The sequence below is a fragment of the Diabrotica undecimpunctata genome, chromosome 1 (genome assembly GCF_040954645.1).
Source record: "Diabrotica undecimpunctata isolate CICGRU chromosome 1, icDiaUnde3, whole genome shotgun sequence".
Taxonomy (NCBI): domain Eukaryota; kingdom Metazoa; phylum Arthropoda; class Insecta; order Coleoptera; family Chrysomelidae; genus Diabrotica; species Diabrotica undecimpunctata.
In genome coordinates this window covers 164,952,430-164,973,796 of record NC_092803.1, presented here as the reverse complement: position 1 = coordinate 164,973,796, position 21,367 = coordinate 164,952,430, and the positions used below count along the sequence as shown (strand labels likewise).

The following is a 21,367-nucleotide window of genomic DNA, read 5'->3' as shown; positions in this document are numbered from 1 at the left end:
AAAGGCAAATATAAAAGAAGAGCTTCTCGTGATACACTTTGAAATATTTTAACCAAAATGAAGGTTTGTCCATTATATCAAAGTTGTATTTGGCAAAGGAATCATGTTTTACTTGCAAAGCATCTTGAGGTGATTCAGGCAGGGATTCTATGTTGACATGGAATGGATCAATTGAAATTGTGTAAATACTATCGTCACAAGTGTTTGAGAAGTATTTCTGGAACTCTTCAATTAGACTCTCCAAATGTTTTGATATTTGGATTTTCAAACTTGGTTCTTCATAAATGTTCTTGAAGCGTGTTTTTTCTGAGATTGACTCTACTTTAGGTAAACTCGAAGAATTGCAGGGATTTGCTGATATTTTACGCCTCCAACATTCCAATTTCTCAATATACATCTTGATCGTTTTAGGTTAACGCTGTCCAACGAGTCAAAGATGTCTGACAAATAAGCCAATATTACTTGGGTATAAAGGCCACGCTTAGTTCATTTTACTTTTGCTATTCCAAGAAGGTGATTACTTCATATCAAAGGTCAAATAATCTTGCTGTTTTCTTTTGAGAGCCATCGTACTTCTGTATGAAATAGCAGTGTTTTGTGATCACTGCCTAGATCGTCACAAAGAGTAAAAGTCGAGCATTCAACGCACTGTTTTTTATGTAATTCACTACTTTAATACACAACTTTAAGACAGCATTCAGTTCATTTGAAAGAGTTTTTGCTGCCAAGGCTTGTTGCTGTATAATACAATGTAATCCAGTCACATCAGCATCCATCAGAGGAAAGGAGGGAGGCAGTGCTTGGAAACACTCGGTTGTCAAATGCGCGCTATTGACACATTGAACGGGTCACATTCCATTTTTTCAAGCATTCGATTTTAAATTTATGTGTAAAGTCAGGTGTTACAGTGGTTTGTTTTAATTTCCTAAACATCATGGTTAATTTAGAATTTTAGAAAGACTACCTAAATTTAATTTAGTTGTCTCGCGCCCCCTCTGACATGTTCCCACGCCCCCAGAGGGCTCGCGCCCCCCAGTTTGGGAACCTCTGCTGTAGACCATTGGACTGGAATACTGGTTTGTACATTGGTCACAGTGGTCGCTATTGGAAGGTTTGACTGTATAAGAAAAAAACAGTATTAGAAAATTAAGAATGAAAATACTATCTAATAAAGGTAAAACAACTCTCGAGCAGAGGGGGCCTACAAGGTGTGAAAGAGGGCAAAGATATGATGGAAGAGATGCGGATGACCAATTGGACGCAGCTTCTTATGCGTAGTACCTAGGTATACGTGAGAGTGTAAGGAGTGTAAGTATGATTATGATGGTGAATATTTGTGATGATTACGAAGAAATTAGGGTTTACTGCTATTGAGTTTGGTTTTTAATTCTAAATTTAACTTTAAACTATTCATAGATTACAAATTCGTCATTATTTGCTAACAATTCCTAAACGACCTAAATTCTTTGCGCAAACCAATAAAGTTTATATAATCCTTTCACTCAATTTGGGAATATTTTAATAGATTAGTTGTTAGGAAACACGCAATATAAAAATTACTATTTATATTTAAAATTTTAATTTTCAAACAGCAATACCTACTAGCTATATGTGGCAACGCTGCAAAGAACTTTGGTGCGAAATAAAATTTTGTGACCAGCGTTAACTAGATTTCAGCTTATTGGGTATTTTATTCACTAGTTTAGTAAGTTTGTTCCCTGCTGCGTGTTGATATTGTCTTGTGTGATAGAGGTGCTAGTCGTGTGATTTGATTTGTAAGAATGGAATTAGCCTAATAGTGTTTGTTGTGCTGTGAACTTATCAAAATTAAAACTGTAAAAATGAGTGTATAATATTCTTGTTATTTAGTGTCGTATAATGCACTCTTTATTAGTTACGGGACGATTGTTATCCAGAGCAATTTGGAATGGAATCGCAAATGTATCAACTGCAACAGATCCCAATATCCAAAAGAAAACTGAACCACATTTAATATCCGCTGTGTGTGGCTTTTCTAAGGAGAGAAAAATTCAAAGACTGATCAAAGGACAATTCGGTGACGATGCCTGGTTTACAGCTAAATACAAAAGTGCGGACGTCCTGGGTAAGATCCTGAAAATCCTAACCTAACCTTTAGCACCTATGACGTTTTAAAATTGTTATAGTTTATTTATCTACACAACAACAAAACATTACGCAGATGATTGTTGATATTGCAGATTAGTGAATTTAAAGTAATCAATATCAATTATTTTTTATATAGTTCTTCATTGATTTATTACATAAATTAATAAATTAGAGGTTAGGCTGTATTTTTTACCTGTCACAAGGTCATATTGTATTGAAGCAATTCTTTTACAACAAAGTAGATTAGAGGATATTTTAATTCTTTGGTTTCAGCATGTAAAGTTGGCCAAACTCAATTCTTTATTTGTTAAAACTGTTTATTATTAAAACCTAATTATGTATTTGCTTCCTTATTTATAAAAACTGGATGTTATTTAATTGTAGAGACAATATATAGAAGTATTAATTATTTGTCTAATAACTTAAGTCAAATAATAAGAGCTTTGAGATTCAAGTTATTAAAAACTTAACTGATCAGTGAATCATATAATATGTGATGTGATTCAAGGATAAATGTTATTTTAATATTAAAATGGTGTTGGTCCTTGGAGACTCCAGATATATGATACCAATCATTTAGTACATGATAAAGTAAAAATGCAGTAATCACACGGAAGATACAAACACTAACACACCAAAGAACAAGGAGAATTATATTATAGTGCATAATACAGTAAATAGCTTCAAATATCTATCTAGAGGTTGAAAGTTAACTTTAAAACAACTTCACTGTCCCAATGGTATCAGGTCAACCCTTTCAACGTCATCATCATCATCATCTTGGTGCTACAGCCCTTAGAGGGCCTAGACCTTCTCAAGCTTTCTACGCCATTCTATTCTGTCCCTCGCTTGCATTTTCCAGTTGCCGACTCCGATCTTCTCGGCATCTTCTGTTACCCCGTCCATCCACCTCAGCTTTGGTCTACCCCGTCTTCTCCCCCGTCTTCTCAGCGCAACCCATTCCCATGGGTTGCGCTGTTAAAATCTTTTTTATCATGACCCTTTCAACGTCTAGATAGATATTTGAATCTTTTTACTGTATCATGTACTATAATATAATTCTCCTTGTTCTTTGTTGTGTTAGTGTTTTTATCTTCCTTGTGATTACTGCATTTTTACTTCATCATGTACTATATAATTCTCCTTGTTCTTTGGTGTGTTAGTGTACCTTGCGCTTTTTTGAGGATCTGTCGTAGTGTAAAGATCTGGTTAATGGTTGAACGTCCACGCCTGAATCCCGAATGATATTCTCCTAGAAACATTTCAGTATAAGGCTTTAATCTCTCGTGCAAAATATTATACAGCATACATCTTGTATGCTGTATTTAGGAGAGTAATTCCGCGGTAATTATTGCATTCCAGTTGGTTTCCCTTTTTGTGTAACGGGCAAATTAAGCCTAATCTCCATTCTTCAGGCATTTGCTCCTCAGACCAAATTCTACAAACAATTTCTCGCATCACCTTGGTGAGCTGCTCTCCACCTTGCTTAAATAACTCTGCTGGGATGCCATCGCTACCTGGGGACCTATGGTTCCTTAGTTTTTCTATAGATATTTTCACTTCATCTACCGAGGGGGGTTCCACGAGTTTCTCATTTCGATATTCCAGCTCTATATTGTTAGTAGGTTCCCCTTCCAGCAACTCTCGAAAGTGCTCTACCCATCGTAAAAGGATATCCTCTTTGTTGGTAAGTAAGTTACGTTCCTTATCATTACAATAGTTGATTCTTGGTTTGAATTCTTTTTTAATAATATTTATTTGATGATAGAACTTTCTTGTTTCTCCTTGACTCATATGGCTTTCGAGCTGTTCTAATATGTCATTTTCCGAGTCTCGTTTCTTTTTTCGGTGTATGCGTTTTTCCTCTCTCCTTAAGTTTTTGTATCTATCTATTGTTGTTCTAGTTTTTCGTTGTTGCATGGTCCTAAATGTCTCGTTCTTCTCATCTGTTATTTTTTTGTAGTCTTGGTCGAACCAGTCGTTTCTTTCTTGGGTTCGGGATATTCCCAATGTGCTTTCGGCTGCTAATTTCAGAGCCTCCTTGCAGTTGTTCCACATTTCCGTGCTTGATTGGTCGACTGCTCAAGTGTGTTCTAGGGTTTCTTTTATATGTGACTGGAACTGTTTCTCTTTGTTTTCATTTTTTAGCATATGTAAATTATATTTTACTTGTCTAGTGCCCCTTTCTTTCTTGGCATTGGAAATTCTTTGTCGTAACTTGGCCCTTACCATGAAATGGTCTGAGTCAATATTTGCGCCTCTGTAACTTCTTACGTCCATTAGGTTTGTAAAGTGCCTTCTGTCAATTTGTCCTGTGAAACCAGTCTATTATTTTCCAATTAATGTTTCAGCATATGGTGCCATATGCTGAAACATGCGTGGTAGGCATGGTATATTCGAGGATTTCTCCTTTCTTGTCTATAGTGCAGAGTATTCCAATCACAAGGGATTAATGTTGTTCTGAAGGTATTTTCTTGTGGCATTTTAAAATAATTACTATTTAAATGGGAATAAGCCACAATTAAAGGTTAAAGTAAGTTTATTGACGTTTCAATTTCCACTTCGGAAATCTTTCTCAAAATACAAACATTAGTAAATTGTATTTACTTAAACATCAATTTACTAATGTTTGTATTTTGAGAACAATTTCCGAAGTAGAAATTGAAACGTCAATAAACTTACTTTAACCTTTAATTGTGGCTTATTCCCATTTAAATAGTAATTACAAGGGAGTAAGTTCTGTCTTCCTTAAGTTGTTATAGTGCCATTATATCTTAGCCACCATCTTTATATTGTTAACCAAGATTATATCTTCCAGATAGCGAGGTTTTTTTTCTAGAGGAATTCACTGTTTTTGTGTGCAAACAAGTTGTATACCAAAAATTTTTATGTCATTATGTTTATTACTTTTTTGGCCTCCCTAAATACCTGTTAAAGGCCTAACTGTCTGGTCAGCGGTTAGTGTCCTCTAACTTTAAACTATTTTAGCTGTTCAAAAGTTAATCATAGAAATATGCACAATATATAGCTGGTGGCTAACATTCTTGGGATATTCCTTGTATGATCAATGTTTGATTTTGTATGTCAAATATTTTCTTATATAGTTAACAGAAATAATTACTCTCTTTCTTTGTGCATAAATAACCAATATCATTATTGGCTAATATTTCCAATTTGTAGAAATTAAATTAGCTAATGTTTCCCAATTTTTGTTGTGAAATGTGTTGTTAGGCTTTAATTTAAATAGATTTCTCTGTTTTTTGTTGCGCATATACTATTTCTATAGTTTATTTTCATTTGTTATTCCTATTTAATGTAACTGTGGAAATAAATAAGGATAAGATACATGTATTATCTATTTTTTATAATTTATGTAATATTAATAATTACCATATCATAACCAAAACTATTTATAATTAAGTATTTGTGCAATATTTGCATGCTATCATAGTTGCAAATGTATAGAAAGGTAAACAAATGTATGGAAGTATACAAATAAGTTAGTATAGAATCATACTGATATAATAATACAAACAAATATTACGACATTAATATTAGTTGTGAACTTTGGATCTAGTCATATATGAAAAATTAAATTTTTATTTTGGAAGTTATCTGTAAATCTTATGTGTAATTCTATGTATAAATAATGGCACTTGAAGGTCAAATCATACAGAGTATATCAAACATCAGCAATCAAACACAAAAAAAAACAAAATATTTTTGATCCCAAAATTTTATTAACTGGAATGTCTGCATTGTTATTGAATACAAATTACATTATCCTTGCTAACATAGAAACCTATCACATGCCTTTTTCTCAGAGCTGCTGTGACTTAGTTCTTCAGTTTAAAGCATGTAGAGAATTATTGCACATAATTTGTATTTTATAGTAATTTGGGATAAAAGAGTGTATTGTCACTTACTTTTGTATAATGTAATGTAAGTTATGTAAATTGGTTTATTTGAATTATTTATATTCAAATATAATTCAAATAAGTGTATCAACAATTATACAGCTTCAAATATATTATATAAAATCAAAGGAAGGAACATTTGTTTTCCAAAGTGTTGTTTAGATTGGAAGCACATATAAGTACTTACTTTGCCAGTGCCTGTTTTTATGGGAATGTATTTTAAAGGCAAAAAGATATAATTTTGGTAAATGTAATCTAGTTCCACATTATCAATATAATTTACCATCAATATAATTTATTGAACCTAAACCCAAGAAAAACTAATTATTTTATATTAAATATAGTACGGTTCAAGAAACTCAAAACTATATATAAATATATAGATATATATAAATATATATATAAATATATATAAACAAATTTTTTAAGTAAAAATGTGTGATTTAAACTTTGAAAAACCATTGTTAATGTAGTACTTATACATTAACTATATAGTACATAGCTCTTGGTTTATTAATGTGTATATAAATTAAACCTGTATATTGTGAAAGTAGCAAACTGAAAAGTAAAGAAAATAGAATTAATGCCATTGAAGAAAACCCTGGGTGAATATCAAGCTGATTTTAGAGCAAACAGATCAGTAATAGATCAAATTTTTACGATTAAACAGATCCTGGCTAGTTCATTTGAATTCAATCTGTTACTAAACAAATTGTTCATCAATTTTCGACAAGTATGTGACACAATAAACAGACATAAATTGATTGACACATTAAAATATTTTGACTTTTTGGACAAAATAATATGATTAACTAATTCCCTTCTGAATGAAACCAAAAGTAAAAGAACCCCACGACAAGGTGACCTAAAACCTGTTGTACATGTGTAGGATATGTTAGGGCGAATATTAATTTCAATATTCAAAACAGTGATAAAATCAGGGCCCTGATTCTATTTCATTTCGATGTCGAAATTTAAAAGCGACCACGCCATGACAGTCGCTTCTCATTCATTTTGATTGTAGTTAAAACTGGGGATATTTACTTTATCATTTTGACACTGCTGAAAATTTAGGTTGGCCCTGTTGTTTATTGGCTGCACTATGCTTGTTGAATGTTAGTTTTGTTTACGTTACGTGAACGTCTTTTTTTTCTTGTTTGAGTTGTTAAATCATAAATATTGGCCATTCTCAATTATATTTTGAATTGAAAGAGAAGATGGCAAGAAAAAAAAAAGGCGATGTGGGAGATCCTTAAGTTATAACGACTAAGATTTGACTTAGTGGTTATATTCTAATATATTTTTAAATTTACTGCAGCTTAGTAATACTAACACTAAACATTTTGGGTATCCTAGAGGCATAAACACCTTCTTCCAAATATGGTTCTAATACCCTTATTAAATAATTTGCAACTTGTTTATTAAGCCGGAATTGCTGCCTAAATTGAGCATCACTTAGTGAAAAAGAATTTTGAGTATCCCGTAACATTCTTCTTATCCTCCGTTATGAGCGTCGGATATCTAACCTCTCTAATTCCTCCAAAACTAGCAAATGTCCGTAAAACACAGCCATATGTTTTGAGTCGAAATCTCAATTAGAATCAGGGCCCTGAACTGAAAATTATAGTAATTACCATTTAAATGGAAATAAGCCACAATTAAAGGTTAAAATACGTTTATTGACGTTTCAATTTCCACTTCGGATTTCCGAAGTGGAAATTGAAACGCCAATAAACGTATTTCAACCTTTAGTTGTGGCGTATTCCCATTTAAATAGTAATTAATTTAAAATGCCACAAGAAAATAGCTTCAGAACAATATTGAAAATTATAGAAAATACTACTTTTATCTTTTGCAATTTTGTGCATTTGAACAGCTTCAAAACGGATTAAAGCTATCAAAAAAGTAGTTATATACTACTTTTATCATTTTCTTGTAAAAATATACTTATTTAAAAATTTGCTAAAATTTTTTTCATATCGTGGCATACATTCAAACTGACTTTTTGCAGGACCTTTTTTTTTTATCAGTAACCTATATGTCTTATAGGTGATACATTACAGCATTTTGATTTCCGTTAGTACTTAGTAACTAGAAGTAACTTCAAGATATTTGATGTTTCTGTTGATGTTAAAGTCTTGACTACTTTACGAATTTCATCTATAAATACATACACTGTTTAATCAGTCACTTACATTTGTTTAAGATTCAATTTCTCAAGTAGTTTCTATATGATGGTACTTAGTATTTGTTTGTAGATAAAATCTAAATGTGTGATTTACCTAGTTTTTAAATCAATTTCACAACTTTCTTTCATTTTTATTGATACAACTTATTTAAAGTTGACATTTCCGATTACATATTTGAAATTTCAACTTCAAGGATATGTTCTTATCAACAAACAGGATGTTTTAAAAGATGTTAAGAAAATTAATTAGGTATATAGGTTATTTATAATGGAGCGATATTTAATCGATTCACAAGTTTACATTAATGAAATAGGATACAAAAAATTTTTAAAAACATGTTTTTTATCAGAGTATCATTAAGAACTATATAAATATTCGTTCTCTGTTAATTCTAAGAAAAGTGCTCCTCTTATTGATATTTGCTAATGCTCCGCTATGAACATAGTCGAGCTAAAGAATTTAAAGAAACGCATTTCAAAAGTCGTTAAAAAAACAAAAGGAATTTTAACACTTAAGAAATAACACTAATACCATGGAACAAAACAAAAGCCTAAAAATTCTAAAACAAAAGTTGAAGACAGGAATTAAGAATATTTATAAGTTAAAAAGAAACAAGGATATATTATATATGAACAACAAGAGATTCTGAAAATCATCGAAGAGAACTATTGAACATTATATAGTCGAGATGATCACATTGCAAAGGTAGAAATCCCTGTAATACACAATCAATGATTAGTGGAAAGTCCAGATATAACCGAAGAGGAGATTGAATCAGCCTTAAAAGGTATGAAGAACAACAAAGCATCTGGAGGAGATGGCACTGTAAGTGAAGTGATAAAACTAGGAGGCAAATACCTCATAAAAGTTATTAAACACTTTTCATAATGCCTGCTCTCTTGGAGGATTTACACGAGAAAAATGGATTAGTGCATTTTTATAATATTGCATAAAAACTGAGATGTAACAGAAATTGGATACTACAGATCTACTAGCTTGCAATCTCATTTATATAAGCTCTTTATGTGAATAATTACTAACAGATTGGGACCTAAGCTAGATTTTCACCAACCACTAGAGCAAGCTGGATTTAGGAGTGGCTTTGGAACAAATGATCACCTTCAAGTAATAAAATCCTTGATAGTAGTCTCAGCGAACAAGGTCCTTCAATCAAAATATTGTTATAACTATATCTACCAGACAGGGTTGGAACACGTTGAAGAGGAACGTTTATAAAACCAAATACCTAAAAAACTGCCGTTTAAAATACTTATTATGCGAAAATAGATCAATCTAAGAAGAAAAAAGGCAGCAATAGTAGGTGTTTATTCACATTAAATAAAATACCCAAAAGTCAGCTGTTAAGTAGAATATAAAAAGTCAAAGTAGTACTTAGTAAAACCAGTAGTACTCTCTGGAACTTGAACTCTTACAAGGGAGAGTGGAGGTAAACTATGTGGTTGAGAATGACTTTCAGAAAGATCTACAGGGCCATTCATGATAAGGATATGTGGCGTGTAAGAAGTAACGAAAATGTTGTCATGATGTATGGAGAATCAAGTGGCAGAGAAACAGAGATCACGGTAGCCATATTAAAATAGGCACATGTAAAGGGTGCCTGAAATTCTAAACTCAAAAAAATGTATCTGCTTCATATTTCATTAGTTTATTGAACACATAGGTATTCCATTTTTTTGTCCATGTGTTTTTTTCTTCGTAGAGGATCACAACGCTCATAAATAAACTACATTAGTTAGCGGTCATCTGGCAGGATAATTTACTGTGATCAATACTTTTTATTGGAGCTCGTTTGCTCTTAAGATAACTATTTATGCATACTTTCTGTAATATTTTTTCTTCTGGTAATATGACCAACTTGTTGAGAGTTTTGCTAGTGCTCCTCTTTCGCAAAAGTTTGCATATTTTATTTTCGTACTCTTCATTTTTTATTACTATAGAGCCTGATGGGAGATAAAAACTACAAAAAAGGTTTAGAAAATAATCTCGTATTATGATTTCACGTATGATAACAGTAGTATTCGCCAATAAATTGGATATTTTGTTTGATTACATCATGTTAATAGATTCTGACCAAAAGGTATTTGTGAAATACATATTTATATAAGAGGTCTACAATAGAAAACATTGAATTAATTTAGATGATTGTTTTTATCTTGACCACTCAAGTTAAAAAATATTTTTATATTTCAGGTGTGGCAGATGGTGTTGGGGGATGGAGGGCGTATGGCATTGATCCCGGTGAATTTTCCTTACACTTGATGAAAACATGTGAAAGATTAGTTAGGTTAGGTCGTTTTACTCCCACGAACCCTTCAGAACTGTTAGCGAAGAGTTACTATGAACTTCTAAACCATAAGAAAGCTATCTTAGGTAAGATTAAATTAATTTTATTATCGTATTTTTGTGTATTTTTTCGTTATTCTTCGTATTGGACTAAAGAGTCCAATTTTATTAGCGGTTAGGTAAATTTGAGTTTGAGTTTTTTATATAGAATGCTTTATATTTGATGATGATTTGTCCATCCATTTTGGATAGATAGTTTTTTTCAGGTTAATGAGAAAATATTTGCAATTTTAAGTTCACGTTACAGTTTTTCCTATTATAATTTCTATAAGTAAAGGTAGAGGTGGTTACTACTTCAAACGTATAGCTCTGTATAATCATGCATTTTTGTGTGATTGTGTTTTCTTTTCTTATCGTCGTATGCTTCGTTTCTATTCGCCTATCGTTGTTTTTTTTTGTCTAGTTTTTCTATTGCTTTTGTGTCATCTTTATACTTGCTATGATGATCAAATCATCTTTATAATAATTACTATTTAAATGGGAATAAGCCACAATTAAAGGTTATAGTAAGTTTATTGAAGTCTCAATTTCCACTTCGGAAATCGTTCTCAAACTACAAACATTAGTAAATTAAACAAATTTTGTTTTTTTGTTACTTGGTGAAAAATTGTTCTAATAATTTAATTTTATTTTATAGCTTCAAAACAACATCTTTATAATGTCATTATTTGAAGTTTATGATAATATTTTTCTTCACGAGCTGTACTCTTCTGACTATTGCTTTCAAGATCAGTTTAAGATCAGTTTCAATAGTATCGGAGAGATTTAGTCTCCTTGTTTGGTGTTTATTTTAATATTTTTAGAGGTTGATCCATTAAATCTTTACAGTATTCTTGAGACCAGTTCCTGCTATAACGGGCCTGCAAGGGATGCACTGCAGGTAGGCGCCTCTTTTAGGGGGCCGCACAAAATGTGCTGTTTTTCTGCTAATGTTATACAAAATAGTAAAATAGAAAAGTTATTTTTTTTCCAAATAATTGGAAATATTTAAATGTGATTTCAATTCCAGTCGTAATGCACTAATCTAATAAGCTAATAATAAAATTATATTTTGTAAGTATACTGTAATTTTATTACATTGTGGTTTCACATTATTCCAAAAGCATAATATTGAGGTTTTTAAAGTTATTTTTTATTTAGTTACATACTAAATTTTGTAAGATTGTCAAAAGATTAACTAAATATAGTTAAATTTAAAAAAAAAACCGAAGGGCGCCTATGCTAGTTTTGCACCTTATACCCTTGCACCGGGACTGCTTGAGACTCTGTTAGCAGTTTCATTAACCCTTTAATTGGCAAGATAGAAATAGCAGATTTTAAGTTTCAGGAATTTTGGTTTTAGGGTAATTTGGGTGTGGGAAAAATGAATCTAAGGTCAGTTTGGCGATATTGGGTGTGTGTGGGGTCGTCAGCTCAATAAATGGTAGACCGTCTACAGACGGTATTGTCGTTCAGAAGGAAAATTTATAAAAACACCATAATTTATTAGTTGCACGAAATTAATATTTTTATTGAAAAAAAAATTACAAGTAAATAAACAAAAAGGTATCAGACTTTGGTGTGATACTATGTGAAGCAATTTTTACCTTTCCTGTTGGAGAAATAAAGGTTGCACTTGGTGAAAAAGGAATGAGTGTCAGACTTTATACACAGTTTGCACGGCTTTTACGATTCCCATTCAGGTCTACCGGCGGCAGAACTACTAGACGACTGTGGAACGGACGATGGTCGTCCAACAGGACGTTTTTCAGTAGTAGCACATAGCTCTTTAGCCATTTTCCAACGAAATTGTTGCGTCGTTATGTCTTTGTCTTTCACCTTCGGAGACATTCCGATTTTTCTCGACATTTACGCATCGATAAAGACCGAAGACATTGGTAATCGCCATTTCCAGTAGATGGTAAAAAATTCTGGTGGCCATGTCCATTGTTTTGATACTTCCATTTTGACCCATATATGAATCCATGAGGTCTACACCTCCCATGTGGGAGTTATATTCTCAAATGATTTGTACAACCTCGTTTACATGTAAGTACATTAAACGTTGACGCCACAGAATATTCTTCCATTCCTGTGAAACCTTTGCAATATTTTTTAACGCTGAAAGAAAAAATAATCAGTAGATCTCATTTTTGTTTATTCATAATATGTACAGACCTCTTCAAGTGAAGCCACCTACTGATGGTACTACTCTCGGGCCGGAAACTTCCAAAGTCGGTTACAATGATGTTGGTCCCTTTGGTGGTTTGAATGTAGATGCAGGTGTTGCTATTGATATTGTTGCTATTACTGTCATATCTACTGTTGTTGCTACCATGGTTGTGTCTTCTGATGTCGATGCTACTGTTTCTGCTGCTGTAGTTGGTGGAGATTCATCTCTAATTACAATAGCCGCTAAGTTTGTACTATTGGAGTAGCATCGATCGAACTGAGTGAAGTACTACTGATATTCAGTGATAAGTTTGCAGCCTGTACAAATTTAGTGGTTGAATCTAAGTTTTGCATGCACTGAGTTAACATCTCATCATCCTATGGTGTTATTTCATCACACTGTAATTCGGATCACTGTCTACGTCATCAACATATTCTTCATCCGTAAAGGATTCCATAATGTCTGTTACTTCTTCTTCACTCAGAGTAGAGTGTCTACACCATGTTTACCCTTCATTTTCTACATAATAAAACGATAACCACAGGTTTAGTAGGTAAAATAAAAACAAAAATATGCATGCTAATAAGAAATGAGCAGCAACGTCGAGCAACTAAGCGACAAGACCGTCTGCAGACGGCCTTCATTAAATGCGCGATATTTCAAATCCACTGTTTATTTCCTCAACACACAGTAGTAAATCAATAAATATACCTAATAACTACTCACCATAACAATTTTCATGTTTATTTCTAAACTAGAAAGTACTTTTTTAAAATTCATTGTTGTTACCCGTAATACAAATAATTTTAGCGTCTCAACCATACGAATGTCTTGACACAAATGCCAGCTACTGTAAATCAACTAAAGCTAGAGTGTTCAAACTGGTACCGTTTGTTTCGTATTGTCAGTACCTACAAACGGTTTTGTCGTTCAGCTCGATTACACATGTAATTAAAAAAATACTTAGGTTAGAGTAAAGACCGTCTGTAGACGGTCTTGCCGATTAAAGGGTTAATTTCGTTAGTATCTCGAGCTGCTTTAGTTCTTCGATCATATAAATTGTATGGCTGTATCGAAATCACTTTTGAAATCACGTGTTTTGTTTAGTTTAATGGATTATTTTTTCTACTGTGTATATGGCGTTCATTGTCTATATTTCTGATCTAAAGTCGTTTTGGTAATCCCTTAGATTTCTTTCTGCATGTATTTTTAGTCTCGAATTTAAAAAAATACCGATTACAAAAAAAATGGAAAGTTTTGTTTTACTTCAGCAAGTGAATTAAATTTAGCAAACATTTGCGAAATTAAAAAAATTACATAAAGGTAGGCTTGTGTGTAAAAATTATCTATATTGTCACAAAAATAACTGCAGTAATAATAATTTCACGTGACTAGGTGTCGGCTTGGAACGGAAAGATTAAATGAAATAAACGTAATCCGATCAGTGGCAGCGCTAGGTCAGGCGTTAGAGGAAATCTATTTGTTTTAGTTAAATTCGTACCTATTAAAGTGAATTTGGATCATGATTTTTATGGAAATTATTTAATATGGTAGTTTATATCAAATCGTGGGGTAATTTTGAATAATAAATTTCTATTATAGAGACTAATCCCTCTTAAAGTTCCGTTTTCTCTCTAAGGTGTGTTATCAACATCGAAATTTTCACTTTATTTACGGCAGCTCTAAAAACTTAAATGGAGCTGAAGTTAAAGAGGTTCGCCTTCTTCCTCTAACGCTAAGTACAGTGCCCTATTTATAGGTCATTAAAATAAAACTTATAATGATGGTTCAATAATTTATATTTTCGAGATTTATTCTTGAACATAGTTTATAATAAACATTAATCAATAAGAATAATCCAGTGAACAAAAAAGGGCCGATATGAAACTTTTATTATTAAATGTGTAAATCTAAATGAAGCTAGCAAATTTGTTCGACGTTTATATTTTTTTATTAAAAGGATATTGGAAATATAATTTAATTATTATAATTTAGTTATGATAATAAATTCTATAATATATAACATACCAAATTGTGGCAAACTACTAATCTCCGTATCTAGTCGGTCGATTTTAATAAAGTTTGATGTATTTTGTTTGTTTTGGTTTTCTCTATTATAGTTTATCAGAATTTGATCCAAAAAAAAATAATAAAATTTTTGTGACTGAAAAAGGTTTTTATCAATTATTTTTCAAGTGTCAGCCATAGATCAATTTTTCTGATGAACTTTCACGTATAGGTCGACTTCTGCTCACGAGAATTATGGAGCAAGGGAAATACGTAACCCAGCCTGCAGGGTTACACCTTATAGACGTATTTAAAACCGTGGAAGGGTCGGATACAGACATTTACAGTGGTGGTAGAAATGTAAACATTTATATTTCACTAGGAGAATATACCTCTAAAATTACAGATCAATCAATAGAATTGTAGCGGAAATAATCGCTACAATATTCGAAACAAATAAGCATCAAAGGCAGAAGAAGATAAAATATGAACACTAACACCGTCACAATATATTAGTAAACTACGTAGACAGCCACGAAAATGCGAAAATGACATCTGAAGAAACTATATTTTTCCATAAACTTTATCTCTAAAAGATAGTTATGATAATTTAAATGGCAATAAACAAATTTTATCTCAGGTTGCGACTCTAGCTCACTGTCGCTAAAAATAAGTAAAAAATTCTAAATATCTAGAAGTAGAAAGTTAGGATGAACAAGAACTAGGATAAATAAGAAAATAGATAAATATATGACAATTATAATATGCCGTGAGATCGTGAAGAAAGCTTTATACATAAAAAGAAATTCTGAAACGAACAATCCTTTGTACCTTAAAGAATTATTACAATGTGAAGAGAAAATGATTTTGCTCTCTAAAAGTTAGAGCCGTTATTTTAAAATAAAGTGGAGCTAACATACGATCAAATAAAGCTATGTAAGCTTTAAGCAAAAAGTATATCTCATAATCTACAGCAATATACAGAAAGGTGCACTGCTTAACTTCCATCCCCTCATAATAATCACTATCTATTTAATGTATACTAAACTCCATTCGCTTAGCTCGGGCATATTTTGACAGATTCATTGTCGGAAACCTACAACACAACAATTCCTACTTCTCAGTATTAATAGCTCAAGTATCCTACTATTGCAGACTTCTTTCTTAAAAAAAAAGAAGAATTATTCTAAATAGTGGAAGTGTATACTAAACTCATCAAATTTTGGATAGTATATATTTAAAAAATATATTTTAGTCGTTATAATTTAACATAACCATTTATTATATGGTGCAGATAAATAAATATTAATTGTCGGTAATTCGCAAAGTTCTATTTTATTTACTATTTAGTTTGTTTCCTATTAATATTGGCTGTGAGCACGTGTGCTTGGTTGTATAGTAATTTCCAGCCACTTTTAGTCTGTCAAAAAGTAACTAACTTCGCAAAAAGATAATTACTAAATGCACTAGACAGTTCGGACTGGGAATAGCGAACCGAGTTTAACACCGCGTAATCACGTCGTCGCGGTCGCGTGACGTCAGAGGTCAAAGGTAAAAGTGTGCTGAAATGGCTACCTATCTACTACTATGGTCTGTTTTTTAACCAGGAGGAGTAATTCAAATTTTCCGCGCCGTAATGCTTGTTTGTAATTGGTCCAACCGCAGGCAAGTTTACTCCACTAAATTATGACATTTTGACACTAATGACATTTGTGAAATTTTAAAATTCAAAATTAATATCGACGATTTTTTGTGTTTTCTGCGTTATTCCTTATATTTTTAGATATTTCGTTTGTATTTATATAAAAACAGTTCTTTTCAGAACTATTTAGCGATATATTAGTGTTATTAAGATAACAATATGGATTCCATGCCATGTACTAGTGGTAATTATTCCTCTCCACTTAAAAAACGCCGTGTAGATTTGGGTTATTTATCTTCAAATGAGAAACAATGCATTATAACCATATATAAACAAATCAAAAAATAACAGCCACGGTAGTAAAAATAAAACAGGCAACAGGATAGTTTTGCAGAATAGTTATTGTTAAAATCAAGACTTACTAAAGTAATGTGCTAATTTTATTAGCACATTACTTTAGCTTGTATTGGAATAGTATGACAGACTGGAACAGTAATATTGTAAAATTCCATTGGATTTTAGATATCATTTTATCACGAATATATCGCTTTCGTATACGTTCCGGGCGATTTTCTTCTACAATGTGATAAATAAACTCTAAAAATTCTTCAACTTCTTCATAACAGTCCAACATTTTTTTATTGTAATTAGAAATACTAAATAATATATATTGGAAGTTAATTCGAATAATTATTATTCAAACATAAACAATCAAAGTTATGTTAGAATCAACGTGTGAAGGTGTCCGATACTGATTACTGGATTACCGCAAGGCCGAGATAATCAACAAAAAAAAGAAGATGTATTTGGCAACTTTTCTAGTAACTTTTTTGGGTGTGAATCTGTCTTTTTAGTTTACTCCTCCTGGTTAAAAAACAGAGTATAGAGAGGTTTCTCCAATCTTGAATTAGGTAAGGATGACAGATCATACGCAATATACGTCAACGAAAGGACTAATTTTGACTGGGCATACCGGGCATACTTCAACAGTGAATAACTATCACTGTTGAAGTATGCCCGGTCAAGCATATGGCAAACTTTATATTGGACAGAGGTGAACTCATAGGGCGGAATCAACTACCAATCATATCAGGCTTCCGTACTGGACACGCGCTAGTTAAGGGATACCTGCATACAATGAGGTTGTTTGCAGACTCTATGAGAGAGAAACAGTCAACCGTAGTTTGCATGACCGAAGAATAATTCGAAGATGTAAATAAACCAATCGGCTGATGTACGACCGGTTTATAACAATGGCCCCCGAAAAAAAATATCCAAGGGAAGGTAATCGAGGAACTTACTCAAACGATATCAGCTTAAAACGAGATTTGTCAAGAAAATAGAAGGGTATGAATTAATTACTATTTAAATAGGAATAAGCTACAATTAGGTTAAAGTACTGTTGCAGTTTCGCAACGATATATAAACATTTGTAATATGAACAGACTTTTTTGTGTTAGTTTTGATTCTCCCCGTAGTATATTTAAAAGAGATTTGCGTGTACAAGGGCACAGCAGTTTTAAGGGCTAAACATTCCAAGACGAGCCATCTGCGAGATAAGGACGAGTTCCATATGCCAGATAAGAATATGTGTTTTTGAAGTTAAGATCAGCGCGTCGAGACACTTCATTGCGGTCAAAATCAGAGTCGAGTTTTATCTCTCAAACCACACACATGTGTGTGCGTTTGGGTTAAGAAGAGTACCTTACCACTTTGCATCGGTCCTTTGACCGAGGAAGTCGGTTTGATGCAGAAAAGTTGCATGAATTTTGTGGTTCCTGGTGTACGTCGATGAAGACGTTGGTAATAGCGGTTGGTGCTGTGATTTATGGGGTAAGCTACAATACACCATAATTTTGTTGCTGCATATATCAAGTACGTTTACTTGGTATATAGATGTCATATTTGCTTCGAACTTTTATCTGTTGTGCCGCGATCGCGATTGAACTTGATTGAGAACATTTCATTACCTTTATGTAGATTTGTATATTTTTCATATTATAATAATTTCACTATTCTTTTTGTATATATATCACAGTGTTGTGTATTTTATTACCTAATATTAACTCATAATGTGTATTATGAGTATACTTTTGCATTGAGTTTAATAATTTGTTTTTATATGACATATATATTCATATTTTTTATTTTTTTGGTTATTATTTCTATCTATAACGTGGTATATATACAATCGACAGTTTTGTTTTGTTTATGGTTCTCTTTTTGTGTGTCGTTACGTATTGATTAATATTTAAGTTTGTATATATTTCTTCTTTATTTATAATTGTAGGTATATTGGGTTATGTATATTTATGATTGCTTTTACTTCGTGTTAAAATAGAGTTTTATACAGTCCACTGGTTTCATTTCATTTCTTTTATTTTAATATACATACCCAATCTAAAAAGGGGGAAACCAGCGTGTTCTAGATTGAACAAAATATCTTCTCTCCCCCTTCAGGATGACCCCAATTGTTATATTGAGGTCATCGTATGTGCAGAACGCAACATAATGGTTTATTGACGTTTCAATTTCCACTTCGGAAATCGTTCTCAAAATACAAACATTAATATATTAAACAAGTTTTGTTTTTTTTCTTTAATTTAAAAAAAAATTGTTTAATTTACTAATGTTTGTATTTTGAGAACGATTTCCGAAGTGGAAATTGAAACGTCAATAAACGTACTTTAACCTTTAATTGTGGCTATTCCCATTTAAATAGTAATTACTTTAAAATGCCACAAGAAAATAGCTTCAGAACAATATTAGGATATGAATTAGAGGAAATTTTATGCTTTGTAGAAGGTGCAGTACAACGGAAACAATCTGCAACAGCTTTTACAATTTCAACAACAGCAGAATCATTCAATAATTCATTTCCCTCTTTAAAACAAAATACAGATTGAGATACCAGCTTAAAGTTGATGGTGTAATTATCATGAATGAACTTAAAATACAAAACGATACAACATGACAAACAAATCAACAATCTTCAAGACAACTATAAGACATATCATGACATACATTGCAGAAACTAGACCAGAAACGTAAAAAACTAAAACACTGCTGAAGGTAACATAAATGGAGATACTTCGTAGAATAACTGGAAATTCACACCTAGGAATAAATATAGAGAATATAGAACATAAGATATATATTTAGGGTTGAAGAAATTCTAATTGGGTATTGAAAAGAAGTAAAAAGAGTCTAAACACATTAGAATGGATGAAGGAACGAGAACATAAAGAGGAAAATATGCTTTGTAGGTGACACAATATTAGTGACAGGAAATAATGATAATTATAAAATTAATAAACTGATACGATTCGCTAATATTGATATTCGATATCGTATATTTTCGTAAATTTTGTACCGTTGACTCCAAATTTAGCGTGTATTCCCAAATCGACCGTGTATTTGTGTATTAGGAATTGTGTCCTAAAGGAACTACTTCTATACCAAGTATTATGACTCTACGTCTCCTATATTCCGAATATCTTTGGTGACCTTTGGACCTCTTGATTCCAAATTACTTAAGAGTTCTTACTTGAGCAAAGCTTAACATACTATGTATTAAATTTCAAGAATCTAAAACTTCTTCAATAGTTATCGTACAGACAGATAGACGACCTATGGGACTCTTATTAGATGCAATGAATCGTATACAATTATATTCGTAATCAATTATAATACAACGTAAGGATTTTCACTTAAAGGACTAATGAGATAAATTACAGCAAAACCAGGAATATGTAAAATCGCGGTAAAAATACACTATAACCTGTAACTATAACAAATACCTATATGGCCAACAAGATCAAGAGAAGCATGGAAAACAGTAAAAAACCTGAGAATAAACAGAAAAGAAGTGAGTAGAATAGATTTAATAGAAGAAATATATTGGATCGAACATTACTCACAAGTTCTGACTGAAACAAGACCGCAAACACTATTACAATGAAGATGATGAAATAACAGTGCAGAAAGTCAATGATGCAATACGCAATCTAAAAAAACATGCGGGCCACAAGGTATACCGAACGAATTATTAAAACACAGCCCACAAGTATTGCTGGAATTACTGGCGTATGTCTTGACCTTATTGTATAAAAGACATGACACAAAAAATAATGAGAAAGAAGAAGTAGATATTTATTTTAATGGGTAATTAATCACATGACGGATTAACGATGCGTGTGTAGAATGAACCGTGGGAATTGGAACAGCAATCATAACAAAGCTCATCATGTTTTATTTATTTAACATATTTTATAAAATAATAAATGATTTTAAAACACCTAAATAATGTAAGTGGATAATAATAAAATATTTAGTGGAACTTAACGTTATTGTTTATTGTTTATATTATGTATAAATCATGAAAAAAATTATTTTCATTCGTTCTTGTAAATTTATATGTTCGCCGCCACTGCTATGCATGTAAATTTTAAAGAGAATACCTTGTGATCTAAACTATGACGTCAAAAGTCATGTGCACCGACAAAAAGCGAGAAAAATATTCTCAAAATCGTGTGATCGGCAGCATAGGTGTATATTTAGATTTTGCAATTGGATTATTTTTGAAACGAAAACACTGACTTTTAATGAGATGTTGTTTTCGTCGTTTGCAAAATACTGTTTTTATTTATAAAATATGTCTAAGCCAACAACAATATACGATAATTTTTTCTTAAATTATTTTAGTGCGGCAATGAATTTAAGTTATATTTTAAAGCCTGCTTTAATATCATTGGCCGTCTTTTTAACATGCTGAACGTAGGCCTCCTCTATTTATCGTAATAATATTCGATTTCTTACCATTGTCTGCTTATTCCAAAGTTACGCAGCGACGAGACGGTCAAAGCCCAAAAGTCAGGGATTACATATAAATAAAATAAAACCAAATTTATGCCGATTAGCACAAACAAGAGAGCTGGAAATGTTAGCGCAGATCTTATCGCCAATGACC

General features: G+C 32.0%; 1 protein-coding gene across 1 annotated transcript in view; it reads left to right on the top strand.

The window, feature by feature from the left end:
• Positions 1-1,685: 1,685 nt before the first annotated feature.
• The window catches only part of LOC140432507 (protein phosphatase PTC7 homolog), a 91,915-nt gene continuing 72,233 nt past the window's right edge, over positions 1,686-21,367 (top strand). Inside the window, exons 1-2 of the mRNA XM_072520431.1 lie at positions 1,686-2,104; positions 10,445-10,624. Of these exons, the coding sequence (XP_072376532.1) occupies positions 1,879-2,104; positions 10,445-10,624 (406 nt within the window). The 5' untranslated portion in view covers positions 1,686-1,878. The remainder of the gene's footprint in view (positions 2,105-10,444; positions 10,625-21,367) is intronic.